The 18,982-nt window shown below is 44.7% G+C and overlaps 2 protein-coding genes across 3 annotated transcripts; both read left to right on the forward strand.

The window, feature by feature from the left end:
* Positions 1-2,284: 2,284 nt before the first annotated feature.
* RPP14 (ribonuclease P/MRP subunit p14) lies at positions 2,285-16,713 on the forward strand. 2 transcript variants are annotated; one of them, XM_075833943.1, is made up of 6 exons: positions 2,285-2,321; positions 9,941-10,046; positions 10,125-10,209; positions 13,008-13,084; positions 15,346-15,424; positions 16,625-16,713. In XM_075833943.1, the coding sequence occupies exons 2-6, from the start codon at positions 9,955-9,957 to the stop codon at positions 16,679-16,681; spliced, it is 390 nt and encodes a 129-aa protein (XP_075690058.1). In that variant the 5' UTR covers positions 2,285-2,321; positions 9,941-9,954; the 3' UTR covers positions 16,682-16,713. The 2 variants fall into 2 exon arrangements, with proteins under 2 accessions (XP_075690058.1, XP_075690057.1); XM_075833942.1 differs by lacking the exon at positions 2,285-2,321 and adding an exon at positions 4,104-4,321.
* On the forward strand, positions 16,694-18,721 carry HTD2 (hydroxyacyl-thioester dehydratase type 2). The gene has a single exon (XM_075833941.1). It carries the CDS (start codon positions 16,694-16,696, stop codon positions 17,183-17,185), a length of 492 nt encoding a protein of 163 aa, XP_075690056.1. The 3' UTR covers positions 17,186-18,721.
* Positions 18,722-18,982: the final 261 nt, after the last annotated feature.

Here is an 18,982-nt window from a genome sequence, read left to right on the forward strand (position 1 = left end):
GTTTAGAGGAGCTATAAAACTGACCTTCCTTTGAGCTAGTTGAGAATCTGGAGCATTACATTTGTGGGTTCGATTAAACTCTCTAAATGGCTAGAAAAGGAGAGCTTTCATGTGAAACTCGACAGTCTATTCTTGTTCTTAGAAATGAAGGCTATTCCATGCGAGAAATTGCCAAGAAACGGAAGATTTCCTACAACGGTGTGTACTACTCCCTTCAGAGGACAGCACACACAGGCTCTAACCAGAGTAGAAAGAGAAGTGGGAGGCCCCGCTGCACAACTCAGCAACAAGACAAGTACATTAGAGTCTCTAGTTTGAGAAATAGACGCCTCACAGGTCCTCAACTGGCAGCTTCATTAAATAGTACCCGCAAAACGCCAGTGTCAACGTCTACAGTGAAGAGGCGACTCCGGGATGCTGGCCTTCAGGGCAGAGTGGCAAAGAAAAAGTCATATCTGAGACTGGCTAATAAAAGGAAAAGATTAATATGGGCAAAAGCACACAGACATTGGACAGAGGAAGATTGGAAAAAAGTGTTATGGACAGACGAATCGAAGTTTGAGGTGTTTGGATCACACAGAAGAACATTTGTTAGACGCAGAACAACTGAAAAGATGCTGGAAGAGTGCCTGACGCCATCTGTCAAGCATGGTGGAGGTAATGTGATGGTCTGGGGTTGCTTTAGTGCTGGTAAAGTGGGAGATTTGTACAAGGTAAAAGGGATTTTGAATAAGGAAGGCTATCACTCCATTTTGCAACGCCATGCCATACCCTGTGGACAGCGCTTGATTGGAGCCAATTTCATCCTACAACAGGACAATGGCCCCAAGCACACCTCCAAATTATGCAAGAGCTATTTAGGGAAGAAGCAGGCAGCTGGTATTCTATCTGTAATGGAGTGGCCAGCGCAGTCACCAGATCTCAACCCCATAGAGCTGTTTTGGGAGCAGCTTGACCGTATGGTACGCAAGAAGTGCCCATCAAGCCAATCCAACTTGTGGGAGGGCCTTCTGGAAGCTTGGGGTGAAATTTCTCCCGATTACCTCAGCAAATTAACAGCTAGAATGCCAAAGGTCTGCAATGCTGTAATTGCTGCAAATGGAGCATTCCAAGACCAAAGCAAAGTTTGAAGGAGAAAATTATTATTTCAAATAAAAATCATTATTTCTAACCTTGTCAATGTCTTGACTATATTTTCTAGTCATTTTGCAACTCATTTGATAAATATAAGTGTGAGTTTTCATGGAAAACACAAAATTGTCTGGGTGACCCCAAACTTTTGAACGGTAGTGTATATATATATATATATATATATATATATATAAACAAGATATTCACACGCTATATCTTAGGGCGGATTTACACGAACGGGATTTACGTCCGTGCAACCCGCGTGATTTTCACGCGGGTCGCACGGACCTATGCAAGTCTATGGGGCAGTGCAGACTGTCCGTGATTTTTACGCAGCATGAGTCCGCTGCGTAAAACTCACGACATGTTCTATATTTCGGCATTTTTCGCGCATCACGCACCCATTGAAGTCAATAGGTGCGTGAAAATCACAAGCACCACACAGAAGCACCTCCGTGGGACGCGCGTTATTCGCGCAGCAGCAGTAAAAGAATGAATGTAAACAGAAAAGGACCACGTGCTTTTCTGTTTACAAACATCCAAACGGAGTGTCATAATGATGGCGGCTGCGTGAAAAGCACGCAGCCGCGCACGATATGAACATGACACACGGAGCTGTCAAGTGCCTTTTGCGCACGCAAAACGCCACGGTTTTTGCATGCGCAAAACGCACACGCTTGTGTAAATCCGCCCTTAGGCCTCATTTACACGAGCGTGTGTGTTTTGCGCGCGCAAAAAACGCTGCGTTTTGCGCGCGCAAAAGGCACTTGGCAGCTCCGTGTGTCATCCGTGTATGATGCGCGGCTGCGTGATTTTCGCGCAGCCGCCATCATATTGATGAGGCTAGTCGACGCCCGTCACTGTCCAAGGTGCTGAAAGAGTTAACTGATCGGCAGTAACTATTTCAGCACCCTCGACAGTGAATGCCGAACACAATATACACCAACCTGTGAATAAAAAAAGACTTTCATACTTACCAAGAACTTCCTGCTTCCCCCAGTCCGGGCTCCCGGCTGTTGCCTTGGTGACGCGTCCCTCTCTTGTCATCCGGCCCCACCTCCCAGGATGACGCCGCAGTCCATGAGACCGCTGCAGCCTGTGATTGGCTGCAGCCTGTGCTTGGCCTGTGATTGGCTGCAGCTGTCACTTTGACTGAACTGTCATCCCGGGAGGTCGGACCGGAGTTATCGGTAAGTCAGAACGTCTTTTTTTTTTTACAGGTTCATGGATTTTCGGAGCGGAAGTCACTGTCCATGGTGCTGAACCAGTTTAACGCTTTCAGCACCGTGGACAGTGACTGTCTCCTGACGTCGCGTACCCGAACATTTTTTACCGGTTTCGGTCAAAACGAGTTTGGCCGAACCCGGTGAAGTTCGGGGCGCTCATCTCGAATTTGACACTCCGTTTGGATGTTTGTAAACAGAAAAGCACGTGGTGCTTTTCTGTTTACATTCAGGAGTTTGACAGCTCTTGCGCGAATCACGCAGTTCGCACGGAAGTGCTTCCGTGCGGCATGCGTGGTTTTCACGCACCCATTGACTTCAATGGGTGCGTGAGTGCGCGAAAAACGCACGATTATAGAACATGTCGTGAGTTTTTTTCTGCGCACACGCAATGAGCGCAATTCACGCATCGTCTAAACAGCCCCATTGACTAATATAGGTGCGTACGACATGCGTGCAAAGCACGCGCGTCGCACGCGCGTATAATACGTTCGTGTAAATGAGGCCTTAAAGTAACCTTTACCTTCTAGCTGAGCCAGGCCGGTAAATGTTACCTAAGGGGAGATTCACACGAACGTTGCGTTTTTGCGCGCGCAAACAACGCAGCGTTTTGCGAGCGCAAAAACCATTTGACAGCTGCGTGTGTCATGCGTGTCTGATGCGCGGCTGCGTGATTTTCGCGCAGCCGGCATCATAGAGATGAGGCTTGTCAACGCCCGTCACTGTCCAAGGTGCTGAAAGAGCTAAATCTTTCAGCACCCTCGACAGTGAATGCCGAACACAACAGCGAAAAACCTGTACAAAAAAAAGATAAAGTTCCTACTTACCGAGAACTTCCCGGCCGTTGCCTTGGTGACGCGTCCTTGGTGACGCGTCCTTGGTGACGCGCCTCTCTTGACATCGGGCCCCACCTCCCTGGATGACGCAGCAGTCCAAGTGACCGCTGCAGCCTGTGATTGGCTGCAGCCTGTGCTTGGCCTGTGATTGGCTGGAGCTGTCACTTGAACTGAAGTGTCATCCCGGGAGGTCGGACTGCAGGAAGGAGACAGCAGTAATCGGTAAGTTAGAACTTCGGGTTTTTTTTACAGGTTAATGTATTTTGGGATCGCAAGTCACTGTCCATGGTGCTGAAACAGTTTAACTCTTTCAGCACCATGGACAGTGACTATCTCCTGACGTCGCGTACCGATAATTTTTTTGCCGGGATCGGCCAAAACGAGTTTGGCCGAACCCGGTGAAGTTCGGTACGCAAAGACACTCCGTTTGGATGTTCGGAAACAGAAAAGCACGTGGTGCTTTTCGGTTTTCATTCATCCTTTTCACTGCTGTTGCGCGAATCACGCTCGTCCAACGGAAGTGCTTCCGTGTGGTGCGCGTGATTTTCACGCACCCATTGACTTCAATGGGTGCGTGATGCGCGAAATACGCAGAGTTTTTGAACCTGTCGCGCTTTTTGCGCAGCAGACAAACGCTGCGCAAAAAGCACGGACTGTCTGTACTGGCCCATAGACTTGTATTGTCCATGCGTGCCGCGTGAAAACCACGCGGCCCGCACGGACCGAATACACGCTCGTGTGAATCCCCCCTAAGTCTTGGGTATTATGCATTTCTTTTTAACATCTACATGTTCTTACTAAACTTGTCCACTAGAGTGCAGTATAATACCTTTAGTCTATGACAGCTGTACTTTAGGAACGTTAGATAAAGGTTATAGTTTCTGAGGGAAGAACTACAGAGCGCACGGGTAACCATAGAGGAGGCAGAGTAGTTTAGTATGATGTCTTCATAGTTCGCGCCATTTTTGTTGAGCCAAATAATTATTTGTTTTGCAATTTTGGTCTTCTCAAATATGGCCGCTTACCTAAAGTACTACATAAAACTTCATATAGACCTAGTTGTCTTCTAAAAAGCACAGCGATACATGAGGTTGCAGAGACTGTGGGATTGATTGCGCAGGGAATATGCTGGTGAGTGTTTTAAATGCAGGGTATATGGCTATACGGGTCTGTGAATAAGGAAAGCATGGGCTGGGTATTACTTGTGGCTTTATGTGTTGGGGAACTACAATTTCCAGAGAGTCTTATTATAATTTCGGGTTGTCACATCAGGTTTTATGGTCCTGTTGCTCCAGCTATAGCCATGGTTTGCTTGTGGTTTTCACACTATACACTTTATTCATAGATCTGCAATAAAAGGGTGAAAGATGGGGGTCCAACCACTGCGACCCCTACCAATCCATAGTAAGGCATTAAAAATGTGCACCCATAAAAGAGATCAATGTACATAGTGTTACCCTATCGCCGCCTATATCTGCCTCAACCACGGACCCCCTGCTCTATACAGTTTGCATGACGTTCCTCACAATTCAAATAAAACATGAATAATCGACTGCACTTCTTTGAAGAATTTTTATTATATTATCCTATAATGCAAAAGAAAAACAGACAATTGTTAAAACTGAAGCAAAACATGCGTGACCCCATACCTAACCCTCTACAGGGTCAAAGGGCAACCCCATGGAAAAATGCGATAGACCATAACCTGGCGTGAGCAGCATGCGTGTAATAAGGAAATTGTCTAAGTTCGTGCAAACCGTGTAATAATACAGAATAGAAACCAGAAATACAATGTCAACATGTCACATTGATCCATGATACATGTTCCTTGTATGATCTAAATCATAGGACCTTATTGGCTGGAAAACCCCTTTAACCCCTCAATGACCAGGCCCTTTTGCGCGTTAACGATCAAAGATTCTTTTGTTTTTTCACGCTCGTTGTTTTTTTTTCTGTCGACATAGCCGTATAAGAGCTTGTACTTTGGGACTAGTTGTATTTTTTAATTGCACCATTTTTGGGTGCATATAATATATTGATTAACTGGTTGCCGACACAGGACGAGTATGCTCGTTCTGAGCGGCGGGTACTTGGCGCATTAGGACGAGCATTCTCGTCCTGTGTGACAGCCGTCTGTGCGCGCGATCGAGAGCGGGGTAATGGCTGTAATACATTGAAGGACCCCAGGGCTGTCTGACTGAACATATTTCCTGTTAGGGCATACTGAGGTATGCCCTAACAACTGCCTGTGTACAATCTGTACTCAGGCTAATGTACTGGCATATAGATCTATGCCAATACATTACAGTTACAAAATACAAATTATAGATCCCTTTATGGGATTAAAACAAAGTTAGGCGGGATTCACACGACCGGGTCGTTCCCGAGCCCGAGTGCCGGCCGGTAAAATCGGCCATTCTGCCCGGCCGGTTTGCATAAAGTTTTGCATCCGTGCCGGGCCGGGCAGATCCGGACAGTGACATCAGCGGCAACTCCTGAAGGGGAATCCCCATGTGTTCGGGGATTCCGCTTCAGGAGTTTCCCCTGATGTCACTGCCCAGATAAGCGCTCTGTCCAGGAGCGGAATCCCCGAAAACACGGGGATTCCGCTCCTTCAAGGAGCTAAAGTGTGGCTAGCACATAGCAGAGCGGGGAGATACCTCCCTGCTCTGCTATAGTGGCGTCGCTACAGTAGTAGCAGCCGCAGCTGCTAGCGGCGCCATCGAAGGTGTCGCCGGGCCAGGGTGATTTTAACAAGCAGGGGAAGGGAGCCAGCTCAGCGCTCCCTCCACCTGCTGTACACCCCGGCCCTGCCACACAGTGTGCAGCGATGCCATTCGTCAGAATGGCATCAACTCCTCCTCACATGCACTCTGCGCTGTGAGGAGGAGGAGATAGAGCGCAAGCCACGGAAAACCCGGCCATCACTCGGAACACATTCCGGTGATGGCCGTGTAATACCCGGCCCCATAGACTTCTATGGGGGCCGGGTACCCGGGTGAAGATAGAGCATGTCCTATTTTTTGACGGCCGGATTTCCCGGCCGTCAAAAAATCGGTCGTGTGAATAGCCCCATTAGGGGTCTATTATTCCTAATGCAGCCGGGTGCCGGCCGATTTATGAACGGCCGGCACCCGGCCGGGAAACCCTGCCGTGTGAATGAGGCCTTAAAGTTAAATGAATGTAAAAAAAATTATTGATTTATAAATAGTAAAAAAAAATACACAAACACATTTTTTTTAAAATAATAAATAAACTTTTTTAAATATAAGTCCCAAAACATGAAATAATAGAGACATATTTGGTATCGCCACGACCGTAACAACCTGTACAACACATGATAACATTATTTATGATGATCGGTGTATGGTGTAAAAAAAAAAAAAATTAAGACTGCTGCGGAACTGCTTTTATTCTGCATTTTCGCCAAAATAAAAATGTATAGAAATTAAACAATAATGTATTTGTACCAAAAAATGGTACCTACATAAAGTACAACTTGTCCCGCAAAAAACAAAGTCTCATACAGCTACGTCGTACAAAAAATAAAAGCGTTATGAGCGTCGGGATGCAAAGAGGGAAATGTAAAAAAATTGTTCTGTCCTCAAGGCCAAAATTGGCCGTGTCCTTAAGGGGTTAACTTTTATTTTAGGTAAGAATTCAAAATAAACAGCTACTCCAGCATTGATTTTCATATTATAAATTTATGCCGTTCACTATGCGGCATAAATAACATATTACCTTTATTCTGTGGGTCGGCACGATAAGGCTCTGTTCACATCTGTGTTGGGGTCCCGTTCTGACGTTCCGTCTGAGTTTTCCGTCAGAACGTGACCCTGACCAGACACGAACGGAAACCAGAGGTTTCCCTTTCCATCACCATTGATTTCAATGGTGATGGATTCGGTGACCGTGGTTTCCGTTTGTCTCTGTTGTGCACCGGACCCGTCGTTTTGCCGGAAGCAATAGTGTAGTCGTGGCCTAATAGGCAGTTGCTGAAGGCAGACCTAGGGGCCTTGGTTAGGCCCCCATTTGCTAAGGAAACCCAACGGCGCCCCGCGATTTCTTTGCGGGGGCACCGATGGGGTGACAGACTGAGCTCCCTTCCTCTGTCAAACACATTAGATGCCACTGTCGCTATTGACAACGTCATCTGAGTTAAACTGCCGGAATCGGGGAGCGCTTCGATTCTGGCAGTTGGGGCAGGAGCCAGGCTGTGTATAACAGCCGTGCTCCTGCCGCTGATCGCATGGGTACACTGGCAGTACCCACGCGATCAGAGGACGTATATATCCGTCGCTATGCAGGAACTAGCACCTGCTTGTGACGGATATATCCGTTGCTCGTCGTTAAAGGGTAACTAAGCGTTTGACAAACTTCTGACACGTCAGAAGTTTTAATTGGTGGGGGTCCGAGGACTGAGCCCCTGACCAGTCACTTAGTTTCTGTTCGGTTTTCTCCGGAGAACTGATGTATTGGAGTACGGGCTCATAGACTTTCTATTGAGTCTGTACTCCGATACATTGATTGCCGAACAGACACAAGTGCTTTTGCCGCTTCAATTTAGCGATTGGTGAGGATCTCGGTGCTTGGACCTCCACCAATCACAACTTCTTACGTGTCACTATGACATGTCAGAAGTTTGTCAAACGTTTAGTTGCCCTTTAATATTCACCATAAGGACTCATGCACACAACCATTTTTTTTCTTCAGTGTCCTATCCATTTTTTTTCGGGCTAGCATACTGAACCATTCATTTCTATGGGGTCATGCACACACTGTGGGTTTTTTTGAGGATCAGTGTGACTGTTCCACAGAATTATAGAACAGAACAGGTCCTACTCTTGTCCGTGTTTGTGGTCTGTCTCACCCATTCTGGTGTATCGGTCCACAAAAAGGAAAGGAGACGGAAGCCATTAGGATTCATGTGTTACGGTCCACAAAACAGAAACTGTTCTGTGCATGATGCCTCAGGGTATGTTCACACAGCCTATTTGCAGCCGTTTTTCGAGCCATAAACGCCCCAAAAAACGGCTAAAACTGCCAGGGCTGAACGCCTCCCAACATCTGCCCATTTGATTTTAATGGGAAGAACGGCATTCCGTTCCCACGGATCATTTTTTATGCGGCTGTTTAAAAAAAAAATTGATATGGCTTAAATAATCGTAATCGAGGTTATATGTTTAATTAATCGTGATTTTGATTTAGGTCATAATTGCCCTACCACACCCCCCCCCCCCCGCCCCACACTGTAGATAGCGCGCCACACACACCAATAACGCCCCTGACATCTTTGTCCATATATGGATAGTGATGCCAGGCACCCCTCCAAGAGCAGAAAACCTGGCCAGAGCGTTGGCAATGCTCTGGCCGAGGATTCCCGAATCTCAAAGCGCTTAACATCACTGTCCATGTGTGGACAGTTACATCAAGGGCTGTCACCGGCCAGAAAGCTTGTGATGTTCTGGCCCCGGGATTCCATATTTGAAAGCCCTGACATCACTGTCCATATATGTCTAGAGCTTCCCTGGGCTCTGAGCTTAAAGTAGCGCTGTGCCCAGGGAGTGTTCTTGTGTGGGCCATGATGTTTTTAACGGCCGTTGATCCCTGAAAAATGGCCATTAAAAACTGATACATTGAGTTCTGTGGGGGCCGTCGGGCCATGGAGACGGACAAAAATAGGACATGTCCTATTTATTGACGGCCAGTATTCACGGGCCGTTAAAAAAAACGACTGTGTGAATACAGCCATAGAACTACATTGATCTGAAAACGGCCGTTAGAAAAACGTCCGTCACGCGGCCATTTTTCCTCCTTTGTGTGAATGTAGCCATACTTTATACCTGTTTTTATAGTGGGAGCTCTGTTAATAATGATTTTCCGTGCATGCCGTGTGCCAGGGTCTCTACCCTGCGAAGTGAGTAACAGATTTATTAACCGGGTCCACGCCCTTTTGATGAATCTGACTTGGAGTGAAGGATTAAAAAAAATAAAAATAAACAGGTAGCGCTCTGTACCACGCTGAAGCCTTGCCCACTTTACCCAACTTTATAAATATGGCGCCCAGTCTGATCCCCAGACAACTGGTATAAATACATTGATGCAGTAATTCTCCATACAGTGTTTAATCCTGATTCCCTTCACACTGTAGACCAGTGGTCCCCAACCAGTGGCTCGTGGCCTCCAGTTGTGTGGCTCGCGATAGAATTCCTTAGTTATTACCATATGCATTGACTACAATAGGATTTCCAAATTGAGTATATTGAAGACATATCCTAAACTCTGGACCGTGCCAAGTTGAATGGAAATTTAAAACATGCAATACCACTTGTACCATTTTCTTCACTTCCGCTACATGTTTCTCCGTATTTGTAATGTGGCTCGTGACCATCACTCTGTTTAATGTAGCTCGTAGAATCCAAAAGGTTGGGGACGTCTGTAGATGATAAAACTGTTTTCCTGCAGCCACCACTAGGGGGAGCTCGGTGTATATGGATTTATACAGCTACAACTAAACTCAATGGAAGCTGTGAAAGATTTATGCATTGAGCTCCCCCTAGTGGTGGCTACTGGAAAATATTCTGGCTCTACGTTGGGAAGCAGTTCAGTGCCAAATAAAACTATGGAATGAAATAGAATTTTGTAACATTTTATAGTCGAAAACTCCATTACTTGATTTCTTTTTGTTCATTTTCTCTTCAGTTTTGCAACTGTGTTAAGACATCTTAATATTTCCTTCTTTTCTTTAAGCTGATTCTGCAAACATGAAAGAGAGCGCTAAGCCTGCAAAACCCGCCTCATACGAGAGGATTGTGCTGAAGAACTTCTCTGAGTATCATTACCTGAAAATTCAGCTGTAAGTATTTATATCCTGCAGAACGGAAAAAAAAATCGCACTCTGCAGAAGACCGATTAAATTGTGTTTTATCTACAGAGTATTTGAAGACAAGAGCGTCAAACTTTCTGCTGCTCAGTTCAAGTCATTGATTCTTTCAGCCTTAAAGGATTTGCATGGAGAGGTATTTAATAATAACCTTTTATTTTTCCATTTTAGCAGTAAAAGGCAGCGTTATGCAAGCTTACCCCTTATCAACATGATCTCGCGATGTGTCATACAGTAGATACATGCGCGACGATGACATTTGTGAAGTCTGGGATTTCACAATACGACCGATTTTCCAGAACGGAAGGGCCCTATAGAGCGCTCAGAGACTTGTCAATTCCGAAACCACATAACTTCGGAAATTGTCATTGATCTGAATGACCTGTATCTATGAGGGTATGTGCACACGACCTATTTTCAGACGTAATGGAGGCGTTTTACGCCTCGAATTACGCCTGAAAAAACTGCTCCAATATGTTGGCAAACATCTGCCCATTGCCTGCAATGGGTCTTACGATGTTCTGTGCAGACGAGCTGTCATTTTACGTGCTGCTGTCAAAACATGGCGCGTAAAATTACGCCCGCATCAAAGAAGTGCAGGACACTTCTTGGGACGTAATTGGAGCCGTTTTTCATTGACCCAATTGAAAAACGGCTCCAATTACGTCCGTAAAATACGCAGTGAAAAACGCGTGCACATGTAAAAACGTCTGAAATTCAGAAGCTGTTTTCACCTAAAAACAGCTCCATAATTTCAGACGTATTTTGCGTTGCCGTGTGAACATACCCTTAGTGTTTCAGAAAAATAAATCCGTCATCATCCCCCTCCCTTCCGCCATTCTGGTAGTCTAAGGTCCAAGATCTGACTTAATCAGTGTAGTCTTCTCATAAGTATCTATGACACATAAAAAAATCATTTTATTAATAATAATTATTATATAGCGGAGACCTATTCCTCAGCACTTTACAATTCAGAGGAAACATGTTCAAAGCAAATCCAAAATTAGAGTGACAAGTAATTCAAGTAGCAAGGGCCGCTGCTCGCAAGATCTTACAATGGTCTTGATGGAGGATGCGAATCTTAGATTGATGGTACAACATGGAGCGCGGGTAGGGCAGTAGACAGAGGTGAGGGAAGAGATGTAAGGCGGTGCAGCACTGGTGAGAGCTTTGTGGGTTAAAGTTATAATTTTTTATGGGCAACCAGTGCAGTGACTGGCACAGGGTAGAGGCGTTGGTGCAGTAGCTGGATAGAAAGATGAGCCCGGCTGCTGCATTCAGAATAGATTGGAGAGGGGAGAGTGTGCTAAGGGGAAGACCAATTAGTAATGAGTTACAGTAATCAAAGCGAGACAGAATTAGAGCAGCAATTATAGTTTTGGCTGTTTCCACGGTGAGGAAAGGGCGGATTCTGGAGATCTTTTTGAGGAGCAAGTGATTGAATATGGGGAGGAAAGAACAGATCTGAGCTGAACGTAACCCCCGAGACATCCGGTGTGCGGAAAATGAAACCGGTTTAGGGAGGTTAGAAAATGGAGGCAACACAAGAAGCTTATTTTTGACTACAATCTAGTCATCACCCCAAGGCCTTATTTACACGAGCGTATTTAACGTCCGTGAAAATCACGCGTTTCGCACGGACCTATGTTAGTCAATGGGGCCGTTCAGACAGTCCGTGATTTTCACGCAGCGTGTGTCCGCTGTGTAAAACTCACAACATGTCCTATACTTGGCCGTTTTTTTGGGGAACACACACCCATTGAAGTCAATGGGTGCGTGATAATCGCGCACGGCACACGGAAGCACTTCCGTGATTCGCGCAACAGTAGATAAAGAAATGAAGGAAAAAATAAAAGCACTTCCTTCATTTATTTTTCTAAACTTCAAAACCGCGTGTCAGAAGCGTGGCATATGCGTGACAATCGCGCAGCAAACACTTATCACACACGGAACTGCAACGCGCGCAAAACGCACACATTCGTGTGAATAAGGACGAATTCAGACGACCGTAGTATACGTTAAAACAACGGCCATCACACGGATGCATGTATTTCAAAAAGGCCGTTCACACGGCCGTTGTTTCAATGGACAGTGTGAAGGGTCCGTTGAAGGTTAGCAAATGTCCTATTTTCTTCCGTTTCCATGGATCCCTCGATAGACTGAAGTCTATGGGGATCCGTGAAAACGGCACCAGGACGGGTGCAACTCTGACGTGAAAAACTGCAGTTTTTCACGTCTGAGTTTGCACTCGTTAGTGTAAATCTGGCCTAAGCTTAATGGGTAACTAATGTTTTAAAAAACTTTTGATATGACATAGTGACATGTAAGAAGTTTTGATCGGTGGGGGTTCGAGCACGGAGACCCACACCAATCGCTAAAATGAATTAGCAGAAGTGAGCGCTGTGCCGCTTAGGTTCTGATCGAGTGGTGTACGGTATAAATAGAAAGTCTGAGTCCGCTCCACTTGCTCGACTTTCCGAGGCGATCAGAAATGAAGCGGCGCAGCGCTCACCATAACGCTAATGCTGCTTTGTTTAAGCGTTCGGTGGGAGTCTCTGTGCTCGGACCTCCACCAATCAAAACTTTTGACATGTCACTATGACAAGTTTAGTTACCCTTTAATTGTTAAGATTGAGCTGCTAACATGTAGAAATCAAATTGTAACAGTGAGGATAGTAAACACAAAGCTTTTACAATGTTCAGATAAATTCTGTCCTATGGAAGACCTATAATAAAAGGGGAAACCCCAAGCAACAGCTTACATTCTCTATTAGGGTGCAGTCACACCCTAATAGAGCGAGTGATTGCACCCTTACTACTGCTATCCATGCGTTAGATGGTCACGTCCTTATTACAGTGGGCTCTGTGTATATTGCTTCTCAGCTGAGGGAGGCCCCTGATGTTTTGAAATTGTATATTTCTTATTGTTTCCAGGTCGGAGCTTCTTTCCCATTGGACCTGTTAAAATATAATGGAAAGACGTTGTTCGCCATACTAAGAATAAAGAGCAGGTAGGTAACTGCAGTCAATACATCAGGATTTGGAAGATACAAAATAATACAGCTACTCAAGGTTTCTATATGTTTTTATAGAATTTCTAAATATACAGCATGAGCTTTGGATTCTGCATTAAAAAAATAATGAAAAAAAAAATGCAACTTCCATATTTGACATGATGTATTTGATCCATATTTGTACTGGCAATATGGGAATATGTTTATGAAAATATTGTCAGAACAGATGAATGTGGACGCCTTTTGTGAGACAAAGTGGCAAACAAAATCAATGGGATCATCTGTAACGTGCGGTTCCAGTATGTTTTTTGGTCACTGATATATGTGAACAAAGTCTTTAAAGGGGTTGTCCAGGACTTTAAAGGGCTTTCTCCATAATCAATATTTATCACCTATACACAGGATAGGTGATGACTATCTGATCGGTGGAGTTCCGGCCGCTGGGCCCTTCACCGATCACGAGAACAGGCTTGCCTTGCCGTTACTGGGAGTCCCATAGGAATGGAGCCGTAATGCGCACGCTCGGCCACCACTCTATTCATTTCTATGATCTGATCTATGATTTTTCGAATGATCGCTACGGCAGCCCTATAGAAATGAATGGAGCGGTGGTCGAGCATCCTCACTACCGCTCCATTCGTATTGGGCTGCCAGGAACGACACGGTAAGCCCGTTCCTGTGATTGGTGGGGGTCCCATCGGTCGGACCCCCACCAATCAGATATCGCCCCTGTGGATAGGTGATAAATAATGATTATAAGAAAACCCCTTTAACCCCTTAACGCCGAAGGACGGATATATCCGTCCTCAGCAGCTGCTAGTTCGCGCAGGAGGACGGATATATCCGTCCTGTGATCGCGCGGGTACTGACAGTTTACCCATGCGATCAGCGGCAGGAGCACGGCTGTTATACACAGCCTGGCTCCTGCTGCAACTGCCGGAATCGAAGCACGCGCCGATTCCGGCAGTTTAACCCATTAAATGCCGCTGTCAATAGTGACAGCGGCATTTAATGTGTTTGACAGAGGGGGGAACTCCCTCTGTCTCCCGATCGGCGCCCCCGCAAACAAATCGCGGGTCGCCGTCGGGTTTCCATGACAGCCGGGGGTCTAACAAAGACCCCCAGGTCTGTCTTCAGCATCTGCCTGTTAGGCGATGCCAGAGGCATGACCTAATAGGTTGCCTGTCAGTTTTACACTGACAGGCAATAATGCTTTGGTATACGAAGTATACCAAAGCATTATATATGCGATCGGCATATCGCATAGTGAAGTCCCCTGGTGGGACTAAAAAAAAAAAAGTAAAACCGTTAAATAAAGTTTGTGAAAAAAAAAATAAAAAAAATTACAGTCAAAGTCAAATAAAACTACTTTTTTGCCCCAAAAAGTGGTTTTATTTAATAAAACGGTCAAAACAAAATCACACATACACATATATGGTATCCCCGCGATCGTAACAACTTGACCAATAAAATGAACACATTAATTAAACCGCCGGATGAACGGCGTCCAAAGAAAACGCAAAAAACAACGGCAAAATTCTCTCTTTTCTCCCATTCCCCCCATAAAAAATAAAATAAAAGTTCATCTATAAGTCCTATGTACCCCAAAATAGTACTAATGAAAACTACACATTGTCCCGCAAAAATCAAGCCCACGTACGGCCACATCGACGGAAAAATAAAAAAATTACGCCTCTTGGAACGCGGCGATGCAAAAACAAGTAATTTTTTTCTAAAAGGGTTTTTATTGTGCAAACATAGAAAAAACATATAAAACCTTTACACATTTGGTATCCCTGTAATCGTGCCGACCCATAGAATAAAGTGAACATGTTATTTACGCTGCATAGTAAACGGCGTAAATTTATAACGTGAAAATTAATGCTGGAATAGCTGCTTATTTTCAATTCTCTCCTAAAATAAAGTTAATAAAAGTTAATCAATATGTTATAAGCATCTAAAAATGGTACAATTACAAAATACAACTCGTCCCGGAAAAAACAAGCCCTTATACGGCTATGTCGACGGAATAAAAAAAGAGTTACGACTCTTGGAATGCGACCGTGAAAAAACAAAAAATAATCCTTGGTCATTAACGTGCAAAATGGCCCGGTCATTAAGGGGTTAATGTGATGGTCCATTCTTTTAGGAGCTGATTATTCGTATTCATTTGAGAAAAAGTTGCAAAGGTTAAAAAAATAAAAATAAGTAACTTCATGATCAGTGCAGTACTTTACTTTTCTGATCTTTTCTTCCAGTGGCCTTGTGAAGCTGTGGACCTCTCTGACCTTGCTGGGACAATACCAGGGCCACCAGTGTAGCGTTTCTGTGATTCAGGTAGATTTGCAGAGAGGTGGCTCCACCAAACACTTACCTGACATTGCTTACCTTATTCTTAACAGTTAGGCCCCATGCACACGACCTTAAAAAACCTCAGTTGTTGCAGGCCGCAATTGCGGTCCGCAAAAACAGACCCATTCACTTCCATTGAACGCGGACACCTTTCCGTATCGCTACGGATGGGTGTCCGTGCCGTGGAAATGTTCCGGGAATTATGGAACATGTCCGTTCTTTTGCATTTTGCGAGCCGTGCTCCCATACTTTGTATGGGAGCACGGCCCGAAAATGCGGGTGGCATTCGGCCGCCGGCCGTGCTCGTGATTGCGGGCACGGCCGTCTGCATGAGGCCTTACTACGAAGCTGAGAGGGAAAACATTTATTTAGCATGATACTATGGCTGTAGGCATTGAGGGCCAGGTACCGTCTAAATGCATATTCCCCAAATATAATCATATTTAGGAAAATTTTCCAGATTTTTTTCCCACCTCTGAAGTTGTTGCTAAAAATCCAGTATGTATATATATATATATATATATATATATATATATATATATATATATATATATATATATATAGCAGAAGCGATATCTCAAAAAGTAAATTTTTTTAATTTATTTTTTTTATAAAAAAAAAAACCCCCAATTAAAAACAGGTGTTTTTTTTATTTAAAAAAAAAAAAATGTGCTCAACGGTTTACATAGCCTTTTAAAGGTGTTTGCCCATCAGGGACATTTGTGACATATCCACAGGATATGCCATAAATGTCAGATAGATGCGGGTCCCGCACCTATCTCTATAACGGAGACCCCTAAACCCCGTTCTACCTTTCTCGGTTCCTGCTGCCTCCTGGGCCCCTTTTGTAATTTCCGATTTATGTAATCGGGAAAACAGCCTAGCTCGCTGAGCTAGGCTGTTTTTGTAATTTCCGACCATGTAATCAGGAAGTGTCCGGAAGGCAGCGGGAACCGAGAAAGGTAGAACGGGGACTCGCATCTATCGGATATTTATGACCTGTCCTGTGGATATGCCGTAAATGTCCTTCATGGGAAAACCCATTTAATGCTTTGTTTCAACTATATCCGAGATATCCAAGTAGATGTGTTGAGCACATAAAGACTAAAATTGCGCGCAGACAATATCTGGTGAGGGTTCTACATGCTAATGCACTAATCTGCTATATTTTTGTTCTTTATTTAGACATCCCCTTTTCTGTTGGCATTGGCTGGTAACAGCAGAGAACTAGTATTGGATTAGATCTTTCTAAGGATGTTCTATCACTTGGTTACCGGTGGAAGATCATTTGGCGTTCTCTCCAACCTATCCATGTTGAGTTGCTTCAATAAACTTATACAGAGGTTGTCACATCTGCAGGTTGGAGACAGCGCTGAGATCTCCAGGACCTTCACTCAGAATGATGTTCAGCTCTTCTCTGAACTGACCGGTGATACTAACCCACTGCATCTTGATGAGACCTTTGCTGAAAACACAAGATTTGGAAAACCAGTGGTACATGGGGTCCTCCTCAATGGCCTGGTGTCTGCGGTGTTGGGTACGAAGCTGCCAGGCAATGGTTGTGTGCTACTTTCCCAGGACATTCGCTTCCCGGCACCTCTCCATGCCGGAGAACAGGTCATAGCTAGAGCGCAAGTGAAGACTTTAAAGAGATCATTGGCGTTCATCAATGTATCGTGTATTGCAACAGAAAGTGGCCGGACCGTCATGGAAGGAATCGTTAAAGTGCGAATTCCTGGCGAATGATCGGGTTCTTGAACATCTTGTGACATACTTTAAAGAGGATCTGTCACCTCTCCTGACATGTCTGTTTTAGTAAATAATTGTATTCCCCATGAGATAACGTTTCTTGAACATATTTTCTTCGAAATCTATGTTGAGCCATTCCTCTGTTATTCCTCCTAGAAATGTATGCATAAATTGACAACTGGGTGTTACCAGTTGGGGGTTGTCTCTACACAGACTGACACTGCCCAATTAGTCATGACAATGAGACAGTGTAAGGACACGCCCCTTTGACAAGGGGAATGGTAACACCCAGTTGTCAATTTATTCATCCATTTTCAGGAGGAATAACAGAGGAATTGCAAAAACAATTATTTTTATTAAAAGCAGACATGTCAGGAGAGGTGGCAGGTCCTCTTTAAGTTTTATAAGGATTATTTTAGGCTTTTGTTTTTTTTTCTTGTCGTCCCTGGTACAGGATATTGTTGTCTCACCGTGGTCGTGACTCTTCTATTACAGATTCCTGCTGTTGTGTGGCAACATATACACAGTCCAAGCATTGATTGACAACTATTATTTTTTTTTTTACAATTTCTTATACAACCCAGTGTAAGATGAATAAAAACAGCAATGAGAAGACCAACATCAGTGCATATCGTCTTTTGTTGAAGGGGTTTTACAGTCCCTAAAAATTGATGGCCTATCCTCTGGATAGGCCATCAATAGCTGATTGGCCGATCAGCTGTTATGAAGGGGTTGCAGCGCTCGTATGAGCGCTGCTTTCCCTTTTCTACTTGCTGACTGAATCGTCTACACGCATGTAGCAGCGATTCACAGATATTGCAGCCTTCTAAGGGACTGTTCACACAGAGTTTTTTGCAGGCAGAAAATTCTGCCTCAAAGTTCCGTTTGGGATTTTGAGGCAGATTTTTTTGCTCTGCCTGCACGCCCGTTTGCCGCGGCGTTTCACTCTCTCGCCCATTGAGTGCCACGGGCTAAAACGCCACGAATAACGCTTTCTCTGCCTCCCATTGTTAATGGGAGGTCAGAGGTGTAAACGCCCGAAGATAGGGCATGTCGCTTCTTTTTCCCGCAAGCATTTTTTACCACTCGTGGTAAAAAAAAACGCATCCGCCTCCCATTGAAATCAATGCGAGGAATTTTCGTCCGTTTTATGACGTGGTTTCCGCGTCAAAAAATGTGTCAGAAAACTGTGTGAACCGGGCCTTACATTGAAGTGAATGGGAGAAGGATGCAATACCTGAATCGCCGCTACATGTGTGTCGACAATTTACGGTGAGCAAGTAGAAAAGAAGGTGCTGCACCCCCTTCAAAACAGATGATCGGCGAGGTTCCCGGGAGTTGGACCCTGACCGATCAGTTATTGATGGCCTATCCTGAGGATAGGCCATCAATTTTTAGGGGCTGGTAAACGCCTTTAACGAAGAAATTTAGACATATGTTATCAATAGCTTAGTAGACATTTACTGCTCATTGAGAAATCTAGACTGGATCCAGTGACCAAAGTCCGCCCCGTAATAAAAAAATAAAAAAATATCATGTTTTCTGTGACTTCTCATAGGACATATATATAGTTATCACAATCCAATCATTCACTTTCATTAACTTCAATGCAGTTGAAGGGCGACACAGCGATCTTTGGTTCTGCTACCAGTTTTGTGGCTAAAACTGCCGTACAGCCCTAGCCCTCAGCCTCATGACGCAAACCACTGATCCTTTTGCCACTTTTTTCTTCTTAGTGTACCCATATACTAGCAGGGGTGCGACAGACCGCAAATACAAACAAGAATAGGACCT

Source organism: Rhinoderma darwinii, chromosome 7 (genome assembly GCF_050947455.1).
Source record: "Rhinoderma darwinii isolate aRhiDar2 chromosome 7, aRhiDar2.hap1, whole genome shotgun sequence".
Taxonomy (NCBI): domain Eukaryota; kingdom Metazoa; phylum Chordata; class Amphibia; order Anura; family Rhinodermatidae; genus Rhinoderma; species Rhinoderma darwinii.

Coding starts and splice junctions, on each gene's coding strand:
- RPP14 (XM_075833943.1), top strand. CDS start 9,955: ATGAAAGAGAGCGCTAAGCCTGCAAAACCCGCCTCATACGAGAGGATT. Junction 10,047..10,124: donor CATTACCTGAAAATTCAGCT/GTAAGTATTTAT, acceptor TTTTATCTACAG/AGTATTTGAAGACAAGAGCG. Junction 13,085..15,345: donor ATACTAAGAATAAAGAGCAG/GTAGGTAACTGC, acceptor CTTTTCTTCCAG/TGGCCTTGTGAAGCTGTGGA.
- HTD2 (XM_075833941.1), top strand. CDS start 16,694: ATGTTCTATCACTTGGTTACCGGTGGAAGATCATTTGGCGTTCTCTCC.